Source organism: Phoca vitulina, unplaced genomic scaffold (assembly GCF_004348235.1).
Source record: "Phoca vitulina isolate PV1807 unplaced genomic scaffold, GSC_HSeal_1.0 scaffold7, whole genome shotgun sequence".
NCBI classification, from domain to species: domain Eukaryota; kingdom Metazoa; phylum Chordata; class Mammalia; order Carnivora; family Phocidae; genus Phoca; species Phoca vitulina.
Genome location: NW_022589710.1, coordinates 38,090,436 through 38,113,625, shown reverse-complemented (window position 1 = coordinate 38,113,625; position 23,190 = coordinate 38,090,436). Strand labels below are relative to the sequence as shown.

Here is a 23,190-nt window from a genome sequence, read left to right as displayed (position 1 = left end):
ACCCAACCATATTAGTAATTACATTAAGTGTAAACAGAATAAACATTCCAGAAACACAAAGATTGTCAAACTGGATCAAACATTACCCAATAATATGCTATTTCCAAAAGATATACCTCAAATATAAGAATACAGATAGGTTGAAATAAAAGGAAAAAAATAAACCACAGAAATACTGATGAAAAGAAAGATTGCATGATTATATTAACAGAAGTTCAAAGTAGACCTCAAGGCAAGAAATACTAGAAATAAAGGACATTTCATAATTACATAATGGTTCAACCATAAAGTATAACAATCCTAAAATTTTATATAACTAAATGAGTTCCAGAATACATAAAGGAAAAGTTGAAAGAACTGAAAAGAAAAAAGCCACAAATCTACAGTCATAGTTAGTGATTTTAAGATTCTCTTCTGTCGTAACTGATAAAAACAGGGGGGAAAAAGTCATTAAAAGATTTGAACACAATTAACCAATTTGACCTTGGTGACACACAACATTAATATCAACAAACTGCAGAATAAACATCCTTTTCTAGTACACATGAAGCATACCAATCTAATACTCCTTCAGCGGATTAAAAAGAGAGACAAAGAACGCTTCCCAACAGTTTCATGGGGCCAATAAACCTTGATACCAAAAACTGACAAAAATTTTACAGAAAGGAAAATTACAGGTTCCTATTTCTCATCAATAGATGTAAAAATCCTAAACAAAATATTAACAAATTGAATCCAATGATATAATACATCATGACAAAGTTGGACTTATCCTAAGAGTGAAAGGATAATTTAACAGTGAAATCAATCAGTATAATTCATCATATAACATAATTAAAAACACAAACCAGATTATCTCAATAAAAGCAGAAAATCATTTGATAATATTTAATAGCCATTAATGATTTAGAAAACTAGAAACAGATGGGAACTTCTTTAATCTGATAAAGGTAGCTACAAAAACCTATAGCTAACATAATAATTGATGGTGAAATACTAAATATTTTCTTCCCTAAGTTCAGGAATAAGACCACCACTATTTCTACTAACATTGTTCTAGAAGTCTTGGCCACTGTAATAAAGAACAACAAAGACGGGGCGCCCGGGTGGCTCAATCGGTTAAGCATCTGCCTTCAGCTCAGGTCATGATCCCAAGGTCCCAGGACAGAGCCCCGCATCAGGATCCCTGCTCTGCGAAGAGCCTGCTTCTCCCTCTCCCTCAGCCTGCCACTCCCCCTGCTTGTGCTTGCTCTCTCTCTCTCTGTCAAATAAATAAATAAAATCTTAGAAAGGAGGGAAGGAGGGAGGGAAGGAAGGAAGGAAGGAAGGAAGGAAGGAAGGAAGGAAGGAAGAAAGGAAGGAAGGAAAGGAAGGGAAGGAGGGAGAGAGAAAGGGAGGGAGAGAGAGAGAAAGGGAAGGAGGGAGGGAGGAAAGAAAGGAAAGGAAAGGAAAGGAAAGGAAAGGGAAGGAGGGAGGGAGGAAGGAAGGAAGGAAGGAGAAAAAAGTACAAAGACTGGAAAGGAGTAAGAAATATTATCATTATTTCCAGATGATATGGCTGCATACATAGGAAATACAAAAAAATCTACAAACTATGAAATATTAAAAATAAACTAATTTAGCAAGGATGCTGTTTATAGATGAAAATACAAAAATCAGTGGCATTTCTATGTATTAATATGAAACAATAGGAAAATGAAATATAATGAAGCAATACAACTTACAACAGTATGTTTAAAACATCAAATATCTAGCCATAAACCAAAGATGTGTAAGATGTCTACATTGAATACCATAAAACACTACTGAAAGAATTTAAAGATCCAAGTAAATGGCTAGATATCCATGATTACAGAATGGAAGACTCTATATTGAGATGCCTGGGTGGCTCAGTCAGTTAAGCATCTGCCTTCAGTTCAGGTCATGACCCCAGGGTCCTGAATCAGGCTGCTTGCTCAGTGGGGAGCCTGCTTCTCCCTCTGCCTGTCACTGCCCCTGCGTGTGCTCTCTCTCACTCTCTCTCTGACAAATAAATAAATAAAATCTTAAAAAAAAAACCAAAAAACTCCATATTGTTAAGATACCAATTCCCTCCAAATTCATGTACAGTTTTGATGCAATCCCAATCATAATACCAATAGATTTTTGTATTGTAATCTGATTCCAAATGCATATGACAATACAAACGATGAAGTATAGCTCCCTTCCAAAAACAAACAAAAACGTTAAAGAAAAAAAAAGGAAAACCTATATTACCACATATCAAGACTCAGTATAAATCTATAGGAACTAAGGGTAATACTGGTGTGAGGATAGACAAACAGGCCAATGGAACAGAATATACATTCTAGAAACAGAGCCATATGATTTATATCAAAGGTATCCTACAATCCATATGTTTAAAAAAAAAAAAAAACTACTGATTTCTACCTTACCTCATACAAATTAATCTGAAATACACCAAAGAAATGCAAGTAAAAGGGAAAGCAATACAGCTTCTAGAAGAAAACTTTGGAGAATTTGTTCATGATCTTAGAGTAGGCAAAGATTTCTTATAGAGGCATACAAAAACCCCACTAAAAATAAAAAGAAATTTTAATAAACTTCATTAATATTAAAAATTTTTATTTATTAAAAGACATATTAAGAGAGTGAAAATACTAGGCTAAGACTGGGAGTAGATATTTGCCATTATGTATATCCAAAGTACTTATGTTCAGAATTATAAAGAATTCCTACAAACCTGTAAGACAGCCCTATTAAAAAATATATTTAAAACTAATACATTAGAAGGTGCTCAACATCACTGCTCATCTGGGAAATGTAAATAAGAAAACACTACACGCTACCCAGGATGGCTAAAATTAAAAAAGACTGACAACACTAAATCTCGGCAAGAATGTAGAGCACTAAACTCTCTTCCATTGCTGGGTGGGGATACAAAATGGTACAACCTTTATGGGAAATGACAACCCAGCAATTCTACAAATAGAAATGAGACAATTTATTCATCAAGGGACATATATGAGAATATTTATGACAGCTTTATTAACAATAGTTAAAACTAGTAATAATTCAAATGTCCATTAACAGAATAATGACCCATTCATGCAGTGGAATACCACATAGCAATAAAATGGACAACTGCTACACACAACATGGATGAGTATCACAGACATAATGATGAGTGACAGAAGTCATTCTATTTATATAAATTCAAGAATAGGCAAAAGTAATTCTTGAGGACAAAAATCAGGATAGTGATTACTTAGGCGTGGCAGGGGAAGTGGATATTGACTAGTAAAAGGCATGAAGGAAGACTCTGGAATGCTGGAAATACTCCACATCTTGATCTGGGTGGTACTTACAAGGGTCTATACCATGAAAAATCATCATGCTGTGCAATTTGTGGATTTTACTGTATGCATGTTTTATCTCAAATTTTAAAACCATTACAGCAGGGAATTCAAATGGTGTATATTGGGGCAAAACTTCTTACTATAGAGAACACAGTGCATAATTTTTTTTTAATACCCAAGACTAGAAGTAAGGTGCCTTGGGTTTTAGCTGCATACTCTATCATGTAACCCTAAATAAGTCATTTAACTGGGTCTTGGTTTCTTTACGTAGTAGAGTGGGTTTGTACAGATAATCCTTACAGTTCTTTCTATATCTAAAAATCTGAGTCTTTGAGATAAACTGTTTAATTAAAAAATCTAATTCTTGGGGCACCTGGGTGGCTCAGTCATTAAGCATCTGCCTTCAGCTCAGGTCATGATCCCAGGGTCCTGGGATGGAGCCCCTCATTGGGCTCCCTGCTCAGCGGGAAGCCTGCTTCTCCCTCTCCCACCCCCCCTGCTTGTATTCCCTCTCTTGCTGTCTCTCTCTGTGTCAAATAAATAAATAAAATCTTTAAAAAAAAAAAAAAAAAGAATAACCCCTCCCCCCCAAAAAATCTAATTCTTAAATTTCAAACTACCACAGTCACCTAAGGCTTTCATGTAGCAAAACCAAGTTAGGTCTTGTAATTCTAATTGAAGAAGGTTAAAATCAGATAAATCATGCTGCTGTATATCCTGAATTTCCTATACCTATATTTAAGCTCATCTACTTTAGTCAAGACATTCTAATGCCACCCCTTTAGCAGCCAAGAGAACCTGACAGCCAGATTACCTTCCCTTGCTTTTCTCAGGATGGGTTATTCATTCTTCCAGGCCCTGCTCAAACACTATCTTCTTTATTTTTTTTTTTTAAGATTTTATTTATTTATTTGACAGAGGGAGAGAGAGAAAGCACAAGTAGGGGGAACAGCAGAGGGAGAGGGAGAAGCAGGCTCCCCACTGAGCAGGGAGCCTGATGCGGGGTTCGATCCCATGACCCCAGGATCAGGACCTGAGCCGAAGACAGACGCCTAATTGACTGAGGCACCCAGGCACACCAACACTATCTTCTTTAAGGTACCATCCCTCCTACAGCCATTCAGTCTAAATTAATTGTTCCTTCCTCCATGCACCCACAGTATGTTGCTTGTACTTCTATTATAGCTCTTACTTCATTCTGTCTTATAGGTATTTGCTTTCACGTATTTAAGTGGACACTTTCCAGAGGAAAACTGTACTTACTCAGCCAGCCACATCAGCCAAATCAACCCTGGAAATCAATGAGTAACAGCACAGTAAGATCACTTTCATATTTAATTCTGTTAATGGTGGCAAAGTGAAATAGTATATCCTAAATGCTGCTGTCCCCTACTCAAAGAAGTAACAGATTACTATGAATATTCAAGCTACTGAACTAATCCCAGTCCTTATTTCAGCCTACTCTCTAACAATTAAACAGCCAAAGGCAGACAACTAAAAAAAGTAAATTAGGGCTGTAATGGGGAAACAAATTATTTATGAAATTAAATTATTTATCTCAATAAACAGATGGTTAGGGAAGAGGCAAGTAAACTACTTTGGGATTATATATTCAAATTCCTTTTCTGTTAACTGACCCTGCTCCTGTCCACATGGTTGGTATAGCATAATCTCTATCCTCTAATCACAAATGATTGGTCCAGGACAAAGTTCTTCCACAAAAATTTTAGAAAACAACATGAAAATAAACTCAGTCCTTCTCTGGATGGCTGAAATGGGAAGATATAAATAATATAGGAACTGTTGATGGCACTATTTTTCCATTGTGGAAAAGGCAGATCTGTGGTAAACGAAAATGAAACTAACTTACAGAATAAAGCAAAGATGAGAAACAGTCCTGAGGACCTTCAAACCCTAGATCCAATATTCCTAAGGTTTCATCCTGTATTTAGTTTTTGTGAGATAGACACCCCATTATTCTTATAATAAATTTCCCCTTTACTAAAGCTAGCTCAATTTGAATTGTCACTTGCAACCAAAACAATACTGTGATAGACTGTTACTTTGATGACCCCCCAACTAACCACACTTCCTAGTATTCCTAGTCTTTTCCCACAAAGACTCTGGGCTAGGCCTGTGGCTATTTTGACCAATAAAATAATGGTGAAAATGAAGCTATGCCAGTTTCAGGCCTATCCCTTAATTGTCCTGGCAGCTTCTGCTTTCTCCCTTTCATAATGCTTGCTCTTGGAATACTTCTTGGAACCCAGCCACCACACCATGAGGATAATGAATCAGCCATGTGGATAAATCCACATGTAGGAGAACCGGCCCTGGACAACAGTCCCATTTAAGCCTCCAGATGACTGCAGTTATACCAGAACCCCAACTAATGCCACCCACAGCAGAACCACTGAGTTAATTCATAGAAATGTGAGAGACAGGGTGCCTGGGTGGCTCAGTCGTTAAGCTTCTGCCTTCGGCTCGGATCATGATCCCAGGGTCCTGGGATCGAGCCCTACATCGGGCTCCCTGCTCAGCGGGAAGACTGCTTCCCCCTCTCCCACTCCCCCTGCTTGTGTTCCCTCTCTAGCTGTGTCTCTCTCTCTCAAACAAATAAATAAAATCTTTAAAAAAAAAAAAAAAAAGAAAGAAAGAAATGTGAGAGACGTTAAACTGTAGTTTTAAGCCAGTCTTAAGTTTTGTAGTGGTTTATAAATGCAAATTTTAACTAATACAAAAGTTCAATTCCATGCAAGTAACTTGGAATTCTACTTTGCTAACACAGACTATGTCTTGGAGCTTGGATTGGCAAACTATGGCCCTTGGCCAACTCTAGCCCACAATCCGTTTTTATAAATAAATGCTCATACATTTACATATTGTCTATGACTGTTTTCATGCTACTGAATAGCTATGACAGAAATCATATAGCCCACAAAGCCTTAAATATTTACTATCTGGCCCTTTACAGAAAAAGTTTGGTAAACCTATCATACAGTACTTGGCAAGTATTTTTAATATATAAATGACTAAAAATGTAAACCTACTTTACAACCAACTCCTCATACTCATAGGATAGATGACACTATAAATATTTTGTAGTTTTAGCCTCACATAATGCAAAGCAAATCTCATGCTTGCCACAAGCTGAATGTTTGTCTCCTCCCCAAATTCATTATGTTAAAACCTATCCCCCCGGTGGGATGGTGTTTGGAAGTGGGGCCTTTGGGAGGTGATTAGGTCATGAGGATGGAATTAGTACCCTTATACCCTTATAAAAGAGACCCAGAGACTTCCTTCCCAATTTCTGCCACATGAGAAGACAGAGGATAGCTGTCTGTCAACCAGGAAGTGGACCCTCACTGGACATCAGATCTGTTGGTACCTTGATCTTGGATTTGCCAACCTCTAGAACCATAAAAAATAAATTGTTGTTTATAGGCCACCCAGTCTATGGTACTTTGTTATAACAACCCAAACGGACTAAGACAATATTGAACTGGGCTGTACTGTTTGTTAACAAGTAAGGCTACAGTCAGACTAATATATTAATCATGGACAGGAAAACAACAGAGTAATAAAATCGGATCCATAATTATTTCACTGCTTCTAAGTGCTCCTACTATAGGAGCGGGGGGTCTGGGAGTGGAGGGTGTCTCCATTTCAAGTTTCTCATATATTAGGTATGACCCACTTCTGAATTGCATTAAGAATCAGAAAAGAATGAATGTTTCCTTAGGATGCATAGTTGACAGTTTTGTTTTTACCTAACAATACTTCACAGACCCATCTGCATAAGAAGCCAAGTCCAATATTAACCTAAGTCAATGATTCTCAAACTTTCCTGCCAAAAATTATCTTTGGCAATGCTCTAAATTCTATAGATTTTTCTTTTGGCATCTGTTATTTCATAAAGTACTTCTACCTTTTTATATATAATATTCCTTTGCCTTATACCCCAACTCATTGTTACTTCAATCCAAGCATAATAAGGCCTAAGCCTTGGCTCCTTATCCCTGGGGTTTACTATTTTCCTCATCTACCAATTAAAAATCTCTCTTCTACAAATCAACAATTATCTATGTAGTTTTATTTTGCTATCACTTTACCACCCTGTATTATCGCACCATTTGTATAACATTTGAAACTTTTCCACTTTCTTTACTATAGAACTCCATAACACCACACAGATGTACATAGAGGCAGTTTTCTCCACAGATCTTAACATGCCTTAGAGAATTGATCAGAAAGAGTTTCCCATATATACTTTAATTTCAACCTATACCTCAAAAATCTCAAGTTTTTGTCATTAGTTACTACACTACAAATACCATCTTCTGACTCTAACAGCCCAAAATTTAAGCTAGGAAATAAGAATTTAGATCAAGGAGAACCCCTATACAATACTAATCTTTAAAGAAGCTCATAAAATAAAATAAAATAAAATAAAATAAAATAATAAAATAAAATGGTGGAAAAATAGCATGAAGGTAAACCATGGCTAGATCATATATCTAAAAACTGTACTGGCGGGGTGGCCGCCTGGCTCAGTCAGTAGAGCATGTGACTCTTGATCTCAGGATCATGAGTTCAAGCCCTACGTCACATGTAGAGCTTACTTTAAAAAAATAATAATAATAAAATAAAAGTTGTATTGGCTGATTTCTGCTACCATGTTTATAAAGGTAATTATTTTCACATTTATTACAATACAAACAACAAACATTTAATGAGTACTTATTATGTGGGCACATTCATTAAACGTTTACAGTTATCTCATTTATCACAACAACCCTCTAAGGCAGGCATTGGTATTATTCCCCATTTTACAGATGACAAAACCATAGCTTAGAGAAGTAACTCTAAAAATTTAACTTCATTTAATTAGGTATAAACCCAGGTAGTCTAATCCAGAGCCTACCTACTATTCCAACTATCTGTGTGAACCTAAAACAATATTGTTCATTAAAGGTACACGTCTGGGGGCCTAAGTGGTTCAGTTGGTTAAGCTTCTGACTCTTGATTTCGGCTCAGGTCACCATCTCAGGGTTGTGGGATGGAGTCCCACATCTGGCTCCGCACTCAGTGGGGAGTCCGTTTGAGATTCTTTCCCTCTGCCCCTCCCCGCTTCCCCTCCCACCACCCCCCACCCCACAGGCCCAGGCTCTCTCTAAAATAAAAATAATTTTTTTAAAGTAGGGGTCTTATTTTACAATAGCTTTATTTTAAATATGTAAGATCAAAATATTTACAACGTTGGGGTGGGGGGGCGGGAGTACTATAACTTTGTTTTCCAGATCTCTGGTATACTAATTCAAAAAGAAAAATGTAATACATCAGTACCTCTAAATCACTAGTATCCTTCTAAGTTTGATTTTGTGAACCAGTTATTACACTTACATGCATGTAATTTTTATGCTAAATTTTAAGCATTTTGCAATTTGAACTCTGTAGCATGTACTACTGAAGGAAATAAAATTGCACATATTATGCAGTGGAAGTAACAGACATTTATTTCCATTTATACTCGGCATGAATGTCAGTGTCTTTTTCTAGCAATTTTTCCTATTTGAAGTAAGAAAGGCATCTCAGATCAATAACTGTGCTGTCAGTAACAGATCGTAGATAACATGAATACAAGCAATAAGAGAATGGTAAATATGAAGTATGTTCTGAGTTTGGGATTAATAAGATTTTAGAGCTGAAGGAGATTTTAGAGAGCATCTCTTCAACTTTACATTTCACAGATAAGGATATCAAACTCCAACTGGAAAAATTCAAAACAGAACTTGATCCAATGTTCTTTCCCATGTAGTAGTAACAGAATCAAGACTGGTCTGTCTAGTTTTTGCTATCATAGATTTTCTGAATAAGATAATACATTCAGCCACTGTTTTAATATGGGGAAAAAAAAGAAATGGGAGGTGGTAAGTGATTGGGTGAAAATAAATAAATAAATACATACACGCACACACACAGACACACACACACACACATCCAAAATAAAAGAATTAATTTTCACAATATAGATTATTATAGGTAACCACTACTTCTAGAGCAAAAAGCTAAAAAATAAATATAAGGGTCTTACATAGACTTCTGGAAGATCATTTGCAGGGGAAAAACCACAATTTCCCAAAGAAGTGAATTCTCGTGTGCCTTGAAACAGTGTTCCATTTTCAAAAAGTTTTAGAAACACTAGACTAAATAAAGTTCAAAAGGATCCACAATTGTAATATTACTCACATCTTTAATATACTAATATGCTTTAATATACTATCAATCTCCAAAAGGAGGGTTAGGTTATTATATAGCACTTCCCAAATTTACTTGAAAATAAAAACCTCTTTACACCATACCTATTATAACATCTCCCAGAGAAATGTTGCTAGAACAAAATTTAGAAAACAGTGGGAGAGGCTGTTTGTAGAAAAAAGGACTAAAGAACCATAACTGATCATAAATTTAAAATAAAGCAACATAAAACAGCTGTTGTAAAAACTAGTAAAATCTAACTATTACATGTACACTACTGTTCTAAAATGTCCTTCGATAAGCATTCATATACACAGCATGAAAAATTCGAAGTCAGTTAATTAACATGTCAATTAGTCACTGCTGATATTAGGGAGCCCTAATTTAACCCACTAATTCTCAGACTTTAACTTGCTCCAGTTCGAATTTATAACTCTCTGCCAGAGAACCATTTTCATTGAAGAAACAGGAGAAAGAAGAAAAGGGGAAGATACAATAAACTATATTCTTAGGAAAAAAAGAAAGCAAAAAGGCACAAGACCTCAGGGAACCTCTAGCAAAAGAATTCTCTGCCCAAGCACACTTCTCCCTTTCTAGTAGCAGAAATTCCACTTCTTTTGAAGGCTTCCCTTTCCCCTTTCTATGTGATTCTGGTGAGGTTGCCTATTTAGTGTCCCACTCTCAAGACAGACATGTGATATAGGCCTGGCTAATCAGTCCTCACTCTCCTAGTTCTAATGATTGGCTCAAAGATGGACATGTAAGCCAAGCCAGGTAAAGGAGCATCTACATGAAGGAAATCTACTTGCACCATGCTCAGAAAAACAAAGCACTGAAATGGAGAATAAGGATTCATGATTAAGAGGTACCTGGGTGGCTCACTGGGTTAAACGTCTGCCTTAGGCTCAGATCATGATCCCAGAGCCCTGGGATCAAACCCCACATGGGGCTCCCTGCTCAGCGGGGAACCTATTCTCCCCCTCCTTCCCCTCCCCATTGCTTGTACTCTCTCTCTCTGTCTCTCCCTCTCAAATAAATAAAATCTTAAAAAAAAAAAAAAAAAAGAATTCATGATTACATTAATTCCCTGATCACACTGCTTGAGACCCTAAAATCAGTTCCTCCTCTATATTCCATCCCATGTAAATTAATAACTTCCCATTTTAACATAGCTAATTTTGAGCTCCAGTATCTGTCATTTGCAATAAATGGTCCTAATCCACATATGCAATTAAATAAAGAGATCTCAAAAGAACTTGTAAAGATTAAAAAAACAAAAAGGGGGGTAATATTAATTACAATTAGTACATTCTTTTGGGAAGGCAAGTTTGTAATTTCCATCAGAATTTTAAAATTCATATACCATTGACCTAAAAATTATAGTAATTAATCTCACATTTAAAAACAAATCACAAATATGCAATGATAAATGTACAATGTTACTGTCTACCTTTGTCACAGTGAAAAATTAGAAATTTTGAGGACTAATAAATACCACACACCCTATGATGCAATATGATAGACCCATTAAAAGGAAAAATGTATATCTATATGAACTTACTGTTACATACCAAGGAGTATAACGTAGTGGTTAAGAGCTTATACTCTAGGAAGAGACTACATGGGTTCAATTTGGAGCTCGGCCTTTAAACTTTGCCTCTTACCACAGTAATTTGGGCAAATTACTTAATCTCTTTCTGCTACAATATCCTCAACTGTAATACAGTGATACTATTATGAGGATTAAATGAATTAATAGGCTCTGTAACAGGCTCAGAAAAGCATTTCATATTTGGTAAGCTCTCAAAAAAGTTAACTATTATTTTCACTAATATGAAAAGATGTCCAAGACATGCTAGAAAGGAAGGGAGGAGAAAATACTATGTATAAGCAAAGGTCACAAATTCAAAGGACTACAGAGCTAGGCAGAGAATATAAATAGGTTAAATGGGAATTGTGAGAAACTGAAGAATACATGCCCTATTTCCAGGGGACAACCACTCTAACCAACTATTGTCATGTGAGAAAGAGGTTGCAGTGTTGCTCAATCTTAAAAAGCTAAAAATATGGGTTTACATGAAATTGACCTTTTTTAAATGTTAGAAACATACTTTTTTAAAAAAGATTTATTATTTATCTTAGAAAGAGAGCGAGCGAGCATGCAAGTGGGGGGAGGGGCAGAGGGAGAGAATCTTCAAGCAGACTCCCTGCTGAGCATGGAGCCTGAAGTGGGGCTGGATTTCACAACCCATGAGATTATGACCAGAGCCAAAACCAAGAGTCAGATGGTCAAACAACTGAGCAACCCAGGGGCCCCAGAAAAATACTTTTTGTAAAAACACAGCAGGGGCCTAATGAAATGTGTACTGGTCAGTTATGGCCATTGGTCTGCCAATTTGCAAACTCTGATGTAATAAATATATACTTGTACATAGAATAAACAAAAATAAAAACCTTAAAAATGATTAACACTAGAGAGAGACTGGGAAAGTAGAGTGATAGGGCTTAATTTCACACTTTACCTTTCTGTACTGTTACATATCTTACAACACAAATATACTCCATAAGTTTTTAAAACTCATTAAAAACATGATAAGAATTTAGAAGCTGTCCCACTTGCAACTAAATTCAAGTGCAACTACTATTGTGGGGATATTAATTTTATCAAAGCATAATTTTTGAAATTTGCATTAGAATCAAAATTCACGGGGCGCCTGGGTGGCTCAGTTGGTTAAGCGACTGCCTTCGGCTCAGGTCATGATCCTGGAGTCCCGGGATCGAGTCCCACATCGGGCTCCCTGCTCGTCAGGGAGTCTGCTTCTCCCTCTGACCCTCCTCCCTCTCATGCTCTCTGTCTCTCATCTCTCTCTCTCAAATAAATAAATAAAATCTTTAAAAAAAAAAAAAAAGAATCAAAATTCACTATTGACTCCTCTAAGTGGAGGCAGAATAGGAGATCACATTTTTTAAAATGTTTCATCCTTTTTTTTAAGATTTTATTTATTTGTCAGAGAGAGAGCACAAGGAGCGGGAGCTGCAGACAGAGAGAGAAGCAGGCTCCCTGCTGAATAAGGAGCCCAATGTGGGACTCAATACCAGGACCCTGAAATCATGACCTGAGCGGAAGGCACTTAACCAACTGAGCCACCCAGGCGTCCCTCATCCTTTTTTTCTGAAAAAATATGTACCCTATTCAATTTCTTGTGTCCGAGATATCCAAAAGTTCTTAACCTGAATTAGACTTTAAAGATCATTAATTCCAAGTATACTTCTTAATGTTTGTAAAAAAAAGAACTTAACAGTACATTTCTATTTAGCGCTCAGATTGTACTTCTCTCTTCCTTTCACAAGTTTCTGCATTTTTATTAGCATTTTCAGCATGAGGCAGACACAATTAGCCATGATCCTGAAATCTCAAAGTACAAAGAAACAAGTAAATTTCTTTTGGTCTTATAGTAATAATCATTCATCCTCTGATGCCTTCAACCCAAAAGTGAAAACAATTATTCTTTAGACCTGCAAGTCTAAGTGGATGTCCTATCATATATAATTCTTAGCAAGATTGTTTATATGCTTCCCAAGGGTATAGTAGATTAGAAACTAGAAGGTGAAGGGCAATTTATAAAGGTTGTAAGAATTAAATAACATGTGTCAAGTGCTTAGCACAAATAGAACATATTTATGCCATGTATATAGGCCTGATAAATGTTAAACCTGATTGAACAAAAAATAATTAAAATTATGTTCAGTATATTCTATCTTAGAAAGCAGGAAATATGTAATGGTTTAAAAATTTGAGTCAAAAATGGCTTGACGTGAAAATAATTTTGGCATTTATACTTAAGTTATCTACATCAAAAATAAAATACAGAAGCACTTTTGCAACATAAATGAAGCATGAATTTGTCAATATCCAACTTGACTAAACAGTGTTTTCCTATTAATGCTAAAATAAGCTCCAAGAGGACAAGGACCGTATGTTATTCACTACTTGAATCCCTCACTTTAGCACAGAGCTGGCACATAGTAGGTGTTGAATACTGAATAGATTATTTCCTTTGTTCTTCACATTACCCCTATTAGATAAGCATAATTACCCTCATTCAAAGCTAAGGAAACAAGTAAAATGTAATTAAGTGTCTTGGAAGTGGTAGAGGGGCGCCTGGGTGGCTCAGTCAGTTAAGCAACCAACTCTTGATCTCAGCACAGGTCTCCATCTCAGTCGTGAGTTCAATCCCCACATTGGACTTTACGCTGGGTGTGGAGCCTACTTTAAAAAGAAAAAGGAAGGAAGGGATGGAGGGAGGGAGGGAGGGAGGGGAAGGGAGGGGAGGGGTAGAAGAGGTAGAACTTTTGACTCCTATTTATGCTATTTTGCTATTTTGACTATCAGAACTGACCTTCAAAATAACATTTTCAGAATTTATTCAACCTATAATTTTTTTTCATTTGTTAAGATGACATTTTTTAAAATTACTATAAAATTACTCTAAAATAATCCTCATACAGACTTGCCCATCAACTAAGAAGCAATATATCAAATTTGATAGAATACAAATGTTTCAAATATACATTATTAATATCATCCTCTTACCAGTAACATATAGGAAAATACTAAACCCCTGAACTGTCTTCTTAGTAATAACAGTGAAGTTCTGATTTACCTAAATGTTTCTGGGTAGCTGCCTCCTAAGCCACTATATAAATATCACACCACCCAATTTTTTATTAAACATCTTCTATGCAATTACTTCATTAAGAGGTGCTATGACAAAATGGCACAGAAGAAGTAAAGCACACAATCATCTGTTTCAAAAACTTTAAAATCTACTTTGACTAAGATGTTTATACATGAAGCTGTTAGCAAACTACATCAAAGCAACATATGATGAGGAAAGGAAAAAAGGATTATTGAATATATTCTCCAAGTTAGACATATATGGTAGGCATTTTCACATACATTATCTCAGTTCTTAAAACTTTGTGAAGTATTGCCATCTTCATTTTGGAAAAGGAAACTGAAATTCAGAGAGATTAAATGACTTCCCAAAATAAAGAGCAAATCTGGGTCTGAAATCCAAGTCTGTTTGACTCCAAAGTACTTTTTTCTTGTTGTTGTTGTTTTTTTAACTACATCTTGCAGCCTCCCACATATACATGATTATAGGGTATACACAACATTAATAAATACTGCAGGAAAACAAAGAAAGACATCATTGTAGAAAATAATTCCTAGGATTTTGTTGAGGAAGGGAGGCTTGAGCTGAGTCTGAAATTAAGTGTAGGACTGAAATTACTGATAAGAAAAAGAAGATTAGTAAGGCCACAAAAATTTCTAAATAAAAAAAAAAAAATTTCAGGACTTAATCTCTGAAATTTTTATCTTTTCTTCCATTTTTTATTCTCTTGCATTTCTTTCTGCATAATCTACCTCCTTCCATAATGATTCTTATTATAGAGACAAAAAGTAGTAACTAAGTCTAGTATCCCATATTTCTCTTTGCAGCCGTTAAAGATGCTAAAGGATAGAAACATATTGCCATGAGAACTTAAAGTGATCTTAGAGAATGACTCCTCTGGTTAGTGGTAAGAAGAGCTAAGAGAGAGAGTTAAGTAATATTACAAAACTTTACTGGCCAAACTAGCATTAGAAAGCAAGTCTTCTAAGTGTTCTTCTTATGACCCAGTTCTCCTTAAATTTTTGGTGCCAAAGTACCAATAACAGAGAAGACTGATGGGTCTGGAATTACATAATGGGTTCACTTGAAATTTCTTTGAAGTTTCTAATTTTATCTTAACAGTTCGTGTGAATTCTACATCCTGTTCCTAATTTACTCATACTTATCTTAATATTAAAATGGTTTAAATTACATAGTCTCAAAACTGACACTTCAAGAATTATTATGTTGGTTCTCATAGCTTAGATTCTAAGGCTTAGAATCCTTAAAGAGTATCCCTTGACACAATGTCATGCACCCAATATGAGAAGCAGGACACAAATTGTGTAATACTCCTTTTTTACCACATCTCATTTCCTTGCTCCTTTATTTTTCAAATTAGGAAATTTTTAAAAAGCATAGTAAATTTCATTCCATTCTTCCAAAATGCATACTTACTGGCAAAACTGTAAAAATTGCTGGGGTTGTTTATTTTAATTACAAAATTTTCAAGAAATTTTACTTAATTAAAATTAATTAGTTAAATACAAATTCACTTATGAATCCATTGAACAACCTGAATAGACTTCTACATGAAGATACTTCATTAGACTTTTGCTTTTGGGTTGGCTATTCAAAAATTAAGTTAAGATTCCATGCTGTCCATACTAACTACAGTCCCAAATACTTTTGAGCAGGTTAAATAATCTTTTCTTCTTCCTTGGTATTTATCATCTTTGCCCAGATGTGAAGGAGAAAATCCCTTGTGGTTTTATTACTTTCTTCTTTAGGATTTCTCGCTTTTTTTTTTTTAACAGCTCAAATTCCAAATATGTTTCCTTATTGTTCAATCCTATTTACAGGAACAAAGTACAGGTTTTATCTATTTTACCTACTGTTTCAAAAAGCACCCTATTCCCTTAAATAGGAATCTATCACCAGTAAGAATAAAAATAGACTCTTATTCATCACTTCTCCCCAGCAACAAACTGCTGATTCTCCACCATACACCTCATTTAATGTCAAATAGTCATATGTGGTTTTAATATAGTTAAAACTCTTAATATGTAACAACATATGTACTAATAATTTAGAAGTCTTTAGCCAGTGATGATAGTAGTACGTGCATTAGAAATTAACAATTTCTTGCTTTAGCTAAACATTTAATTCTCTAATACGTTGGTTCCAACCAAAAATTCATGAAGGAATGACGTAGTTTGAGACATAGGATACTTTTTAACAATGATCATACAGATCAATATTGGTATGTTTGCCAGAACACACAATTCCATTTGGTAGGATTCAGATTTGGTTTGCAATACTAATTTGCCTACTTAATGACAACACCCATTCTCAAAACAAAGGTATATAAATATATCTTTATCAGTAAATAGGCTTTTTAGAAAACAATATGAAAACTTTTAATGTACAAGGATAAGCTTGAGGAATGAAATAAAAATAAATGCTTGAACAATTCTAGACTTATTTGATTATAATTTCCTTGGCTAAGAATTTGTTTTAATATTTTGAATGACTATTTATGAATAACTAAAATACTCCCTATATGTAACTAATATTTTTGATGCTCTATTTTATAATTAGTCTTTAATGTCTCTTATCTAGTCTTATATTTGTTCTAATATCTTTTACTGATTACAGATCTACAGCTTAGTACAATAAAAATGTATATTACTAGAGCAAAAAAAATGATTTTAAAATGCTCTTTCCTAAACATTCGTATCTTTTTCTCATCCATACTACTGTTAGTGAAAATTTAGGTAATAGATTATCATCTTTAGCTAAGTGCTAGATGCTTTGGTACTGAACATTAGCAATAGCTAGCTAATACAATATTAAATAACCAATGGAATATCACCTAGCTCATTCTATATTATATAAATGCATGTATTCGTTATTTTCCTGATGTTTCTGTAGAGCTCTTACAGTGGTAGAAATAGTGTGCTCCCTTGATAAAGTTTTCTTTAGAAAAAGTAAAAAGTAGGTGAAAAGTGACACATTAAAATATAATGATTCTGCTACGTAATTGTTAAGACTAGCTGAAAGTATAATTACTACTAACGTTATCAAGGGGAGAAAAATCCTACATCTGCCCCACATCTTGTTTCTAGCTTCAAAGAAGCAAATACCTCTTTATTTGCCTCATATTATGCATCAGCACATTACTTTAATCTCTGTTATAAACAGCAAGAGAAGTAGAAAACATTAGAAACACATATATTAAAAACTGTCACCAAAGATCATATAATCTTCATTTTTAGCAAATCAACATAAGATAGTTACTAATAGAAGTATTGTTCTTACAGATGGGCAATTATTGTCAATCTAAAATTTTCCATGATAACCAATTTTTATATACATAAATGTTCCCATTTTCCTGATAAAAAATAATCTGTATAACTAAAATAGCGATGTCACACTAATTATTATAATCAAATTTCCAAGTCCAAAATGATTCAAGATCATCAAGCAAAAAAGAAATGTCATTGCTAAATACTGTCCTACCACTGTTTCAAAATTCCAATATTATTTGATGAGAAGTTTAATAGACTGCATACATTTATTTGCAAAATTCATTGCCGAGATGAAGACTAAAAAAATCTAAAGGATGAAAAGTTTCAAAGTATAAATATTATCTTTCAACAGATAATAAAAAAATGTCACAAAGAAAGTCAATTGAAGACTTGGAGAAATGACAATACAATTTCACCAAAATACAAACGCATTGTAAAACGTGTGCATGGGTAGACAACACTTTCAACCACCTTTGTAAAATAGATAAAATACTTAGAATCACTGTTATGAAGTATGCCGAAGATATTTTATAAAACACGCCCTCCGCCTTTAAGAGAGCCAAATTATAACTCATAAAATCACAGAATTAAGGGTGGCCTCTTAATTCAATTTTCTTAAGTAGGAAATCATAGTACTTCAGTTCAATAAAGAAAAACTCTACATAGTAAAACTAAAAAACCTGAAGTTCTACAAGACACAAAATACACAATATAGCCTCATTTTTGTAGTTTTTTTTTTTCTTACGCAAAATCACATGGAATATCAAGACCATAAATATTAAGCTGTCTGTAATAAAATCCTCTAATTGCAGACTGAGGGCTGGTGCTCTTTCCTCTGATTCTTCTGTTTCCAGGCTCCATCATAGAAAAGACAGTAACTTTTCAAGTAAAAACATCAGTTATTTCTGACTTCAAATATCCATTTTATCAGCATATCCAGTTGTCCTCCATTACCACTTCTCCCAAATCGGTCATATTCCTTTTGTTCCTTTAGCTACGTCCTTATTCTTGACCCTAGACCTTTCCCCCTAAACTACTGTACCTCATTTTCATGAGACAGCTTCTCCAGATTACCTATAATTCCACTGCCAAAGTTATCTTCTCTCCTTGACATTTTGCCTATGCCACCCACCTATTCCACCTAAGCTTTTCAAGGTCTTTGAGTTACATTTTTATTCTGCTCAAGAGCCTCATCCTCACAAACATATTCATTTATAACTTTGCCACTGACTTTCAACTCCCCTTTAAAATGCCAGTTTCTGGGGCACCTGGGTGGCTCAGTCGTTGGGCGTCTGCCTTCCACTCAGGTCCTGATCCCAGGGTCCTGGGATCCAGCCCTACATCGGGCTCCCTGCTCCGCGGGAGGCCTGCTCCTCCCTCTCCCACTCCCCTTGCTTGTGTTCCCTCTCTCGCTGTGTCTCTCTCTGTCAAATAAATAAATAAAATCTTAAATAAAATAAAATGCCAGTTTCTTCTTACCTTTGGTAAATGAACCAAATTCTCCCCTCAGGTAGTCAGTTATATTTGCTCCTAATCCATCCTGGAATGGAATTCCTTTTACATTTAGCCCTCAAAAACACAGGTAATTTTATTTAAACAACTGTAGCACAATAATTACATACATTGTTTCTTTAGTTGTTTGCATATCAATGTTATCCCTATTGGACTGTATGGATAGAGATAAGGGCTGTATCTATCAAAGCATTCTGTAAAGGCATCTACTGTGTTACTTGACCCAGGTAAGATGATTCACTAAATAAAACTATTAGGGAAAGCTTAAATGAACAAAATATACATATATATATATGTGTGTGTATATATATATATATATATATATATATATATATATGATTCTTTTTTAATCGCTATGGCTTCACTTTAAAACAGCTTTGACCTTTCGTTTCCATGGACAGCTGAAATACTTTGATTTCTATAAAGCTTCACTATTACTACTCTATTAATTTTCAAAACCGGCTGGAATTTAAAGTGCAAGTTGAAGGCTGATATGGGCTATACACTTTACACCCCGCGATTAGATTCTTTGAAAATCAGCAATGTCAACTTAAGAATTCTGATACAACTGAATATTCACACAAGGCAACAGTTTCAGCACCAAAAGAAGAGAACAGCGTATCATGGGGGGGGGGGGGGGGGAGGGGAATGTTCCCTTCCCTGCAACTGGTTTAGACTAGTTTCTCTATCCCAGGGGCTTTTGATTAGGAAAATTCAATAAATCACCATTAACAACTGGAAAGCATACCAGGGCAAGGCAACCCTTTTACTTAAAAGAGAGGAAGGGGTGCCATGGGTATCTCCTTTTCATAAAACTCAGCAGCCAAATTAAGCTTAGCACTCAGTATCTACCGACAGAGATTTTTTTCCTACCTAATAAAAGCAAGTCTAATTCAATTTAGTCCCTTCCCGAGCACCGTCTCAACCTGTCAGATTTGACAAGAGAAAAAAAATTAAGAAGTGAGGGGCGGGGGACGGGGGAGACACAAGGATTCCCGTCTACATCTCTTCTTTTTCCGAAATCACATCAGTGTGTCTTGGATTTCCTTCACTCCAAACTAAGCCCTCAGATTTCAAATATAGTTCTTTAACCCCCATCTCGCCAATGAATTACACGTAAACCTTGCCAATTACAGAACCACACCAGAAACCCCTACAAATTGGCTTGCTATTCATCTCGGAAGTCATGCCCTGCAGCAACTGCCTATCGCCGAACTGAGGGATATTACCCAAATACAACGCAACGGAATCAGGCATGCAGAGCACACACAGCTTCTGCGAGGGAGGGAAACGAGACCCAGGAAAAGTGCGCTCCTCACAAGCCTTGGGACCATCCGGAGGAGGGGGGGTTCCCAGAAGGGAGGAGGACAGAGAAGCCCAAGTCGGGGAATCCTACCTTCTCAAGTAAAAAGCCCAAGCCGCAGGATGCAACCCGTCCCTCTAAGAAAAGGAAGAGGAGAGCAGAGGCCCCTTTGCTCGGACAAGCGGAATGCAGACACTTTCCGAGGTCTGGGTGCAAGCGATCCCCCATCTCTCGGGAGAGACAAGGGGTGTCCCTTGGGTGACTGAGGGGATGCCCCGCTGGCGAGGGGCAGCCTAAGGCAGAGCAGAGTTTCGCCTGATATTCGCCCGTGCCGGGTCCGGCCGGTGCCCAGGGCAAGCAAAGCTAGAGCGGCGCGGGGCCGCCGGCGTAGGGGGAGGGGAAGGAGGGGGTGGAAATGGGAATCCCCCTTCTCTGAGATGAGCATTAGCGGAGGAAGCGCGCCGGCCAGTCAGAGCGGCGTGTTTCTGGATGCGGAGCCGGGATCCCGCCGCCTGCACCGGCAGCAAGGAGCCCCGCAGCGCCCGCCGCACGGCCCCTCAGTCCCCCGGGGCCAGGGACTTCGGCTGCGAAGGTACTGGGGCCTGACATCCCACGGGCCGGCTCCAGCTCCCGGGGGGCCCGCAGGAACACCCCAACCTCCGTCAGCTCTCAGTGGTTGTAAAACGCCCCCCCCCCCCCGTCCCCCTCCTCAGCCTTCCCTCCTCCCGAGGCCTCAGAGAAGAGTCACCACAGGCGAGAAGCCTGAGATTAGTCGGGGACAGCGGACGCGGCGGTCCCGGACCTCCTTCCCCGGTTACCTGTGAGGACTCCGACACGGATTTGATGGTCGTGGTTAGTGAGGATCATTCCCTCGGTCGCCATGTTTCCCAGCGCAGTCACCGCACTGACAGGAGCCGGGAGAAGCCGGAGCCCGGAGCGCGCGGGCCGGGAGCGCGCTCGCCTCGGAGAGCGCGAGAGCGAGAGCGCCCGGGGAGCTCGCAGCGACCGGAGAAGGAGGGGGAGGCGGCCAGGCTTTCCGCGGCCTGCGCGGGGTAGAGGCCGGGCCGGGGGTGCGCGGGTCCGCTGAGTGGGGGGGCGGAGTCAGGGCGCGCGACCCCGAGTCCAGGTCGGAGGCGGCTAGCTGCGGGTGGGGGCCGCGGGGGGAGAGCGCGCGGAGGCGTCCGAGTGAGGCCGTTGAGACCCAGACCGCTCTGAGAAGCCCGAGACCCAGACCGGCTAGACAGCAGGAGAGTGAAGGGAAAGGAGTGCACACGCTCGGACGGTTGCGGGGGCGGACTCGGGGACAGGGGCGGAGCTACACCGCGAGGCGTGGAACTCGTGGAGAGTGAGGGGAGGTGTGAGAGCCCGGCTGCGGAGTACTGGAAGCGGGAAGGAGGCGGCCCAGCCCGAAAAGAACCGGGGAACGCTCTTAGGCGCGCGAGTAGCGCGGGATTGGCTGGAGAACGCGGAGCGGGTGCCCGCGAGACAAGAACGCAGCCTCGACCGAGCCTCAGACAGAAGCAATCCCCTGCCGAGCCAGCGCCTCGGCGTTAGAGCCATGGGGCAGCTCTCGGGGCCGCTGAGCCGCTCTCCCAAGGGGACGAAGAAAGGACTCCGCATGCGGGGCCTCTCCTCGAGCCCTGGGGCGCGATCAGCCGACCCTCTGAAAGCGCCAGGGCATCTGGAAGTGGCTTAGAAAGCTACATGGTGGCAGAACAGTGGCCGCTAAGACCGGGACCCCGCCGTGGGTGAAGGAGGAGTTATTCTGTCCCGCCTCACCTTCCCGCTTGCTTCCTCAGTCGGCTCGCCCTGCCGGAGGATATCCGCTTCCCCTGTGCTTTAGGATCCCATCTCCAAGTCGCTACCCACATGACGATCCTCACAGTCGAAGCAGAGCATCTTGAATGGGGATACCTGGCTTTTCTCCCTCCCGCTGCCCCCTGGTTTCGTGGCCTTACGCTTCATCACCACGGTCTCTGCTTTTAGATGAAAAGCACCAATCTTAGAGAACGAGTAGAACGTGTTCCTCTCCCCTGAACCACGATCAAAAAATTGGAAGTAGGAACTCAGGCCGTGACAATTGAGTTTCATTTCAGTATTTGTGAGATGTGAGATTACCATGAAAATAGCTTTTGTTGCCACTTATTTTCATGTATCTTTCAAAAATGTGTTATTAATCACCTGTGGCTATTTCACATCGGTTCCTTAGTTCCTTTCTTCCTAGTCCTTTCAACTTCTGAATTAAAAAATAATAATACACACAGATTTTTTTCCTTCTGCTCTCGGCCATGGTAAATCTGGGAAGCGTAAGAATGAAAAGCAAAATGTCAAACATGTATAATCATCGTTTGTACACAAAATCTCAGTTAATTTGATGGTTATGTTTTTTATTGTGCCATTGGAACATGGATCTGTCCTCTAACTTAAAAATCATATCGTTATGTATTTCATTTTAAATAATGGGAGTACAGGGGCACCTGGGTGGCTCAGTCCTTAGGCGTCTGCCTTCGGCTCAGGTCATGATCCCAGAGTCCTGGGAACGAGCCCCCCATCAGGCTCCCTGCTCCGCGGGGAGTCTGCTTCTCCCTCCCCCACTCCCCCTGCTTGTGTTCCCTCTCTCGCTGTCTCTCTCAATGTCAAATAAATAAATTAATAATAATAATGGGAGTACAAAGGAGATGATGGATGAAATTGAGGTGGGATTTTAAAAAAAATAGTAAAATTTCTTTTGAGTATGTGTATTGCTAGAATTTTTGACAATAGATTAAAAAATTGAAGCCAGATCATAA

The 23,190-nt window shown here is 38.2% G+C and overlaps 1 protein-coding gene across 17 annotated transcripts in view; it reads right to left on the bottom strand.

Annotated features, from left to right (window-relative positions):
* GPHN (gephyrin) overlaps positions 1 to 22,648 on the bottom strand; it is a 608,525-nt gene extending 585,877 nt beyond the window's left edge. For 6 of the 17 annotated variants that reach the window (XM_032405343.1, XM_032405345.1, XM_032405338.1 and 3 more), the window contains exon 1: positions 21,220 to 22,645. In XM_032405343.1, the coding sequence (XP_032261234.1) occupies positions 21,220 to 21,283 (64 nt within the window). In that variant the 5' untranslated portion in view covers positions 21,284 to 22,645. Of the gene's footprint in view, positions 1 to 21,219 lie in introns of all 17 variants that reach the window. The other 11 variants (XM_032405337.1, XM_032405339.1, XM_032405336.1 and 8 more) reach the window with 5 other exon arrangements.
* Between the last annotated feature and the right edge of the window lie 542 nt (positions 22,649 to 23,190).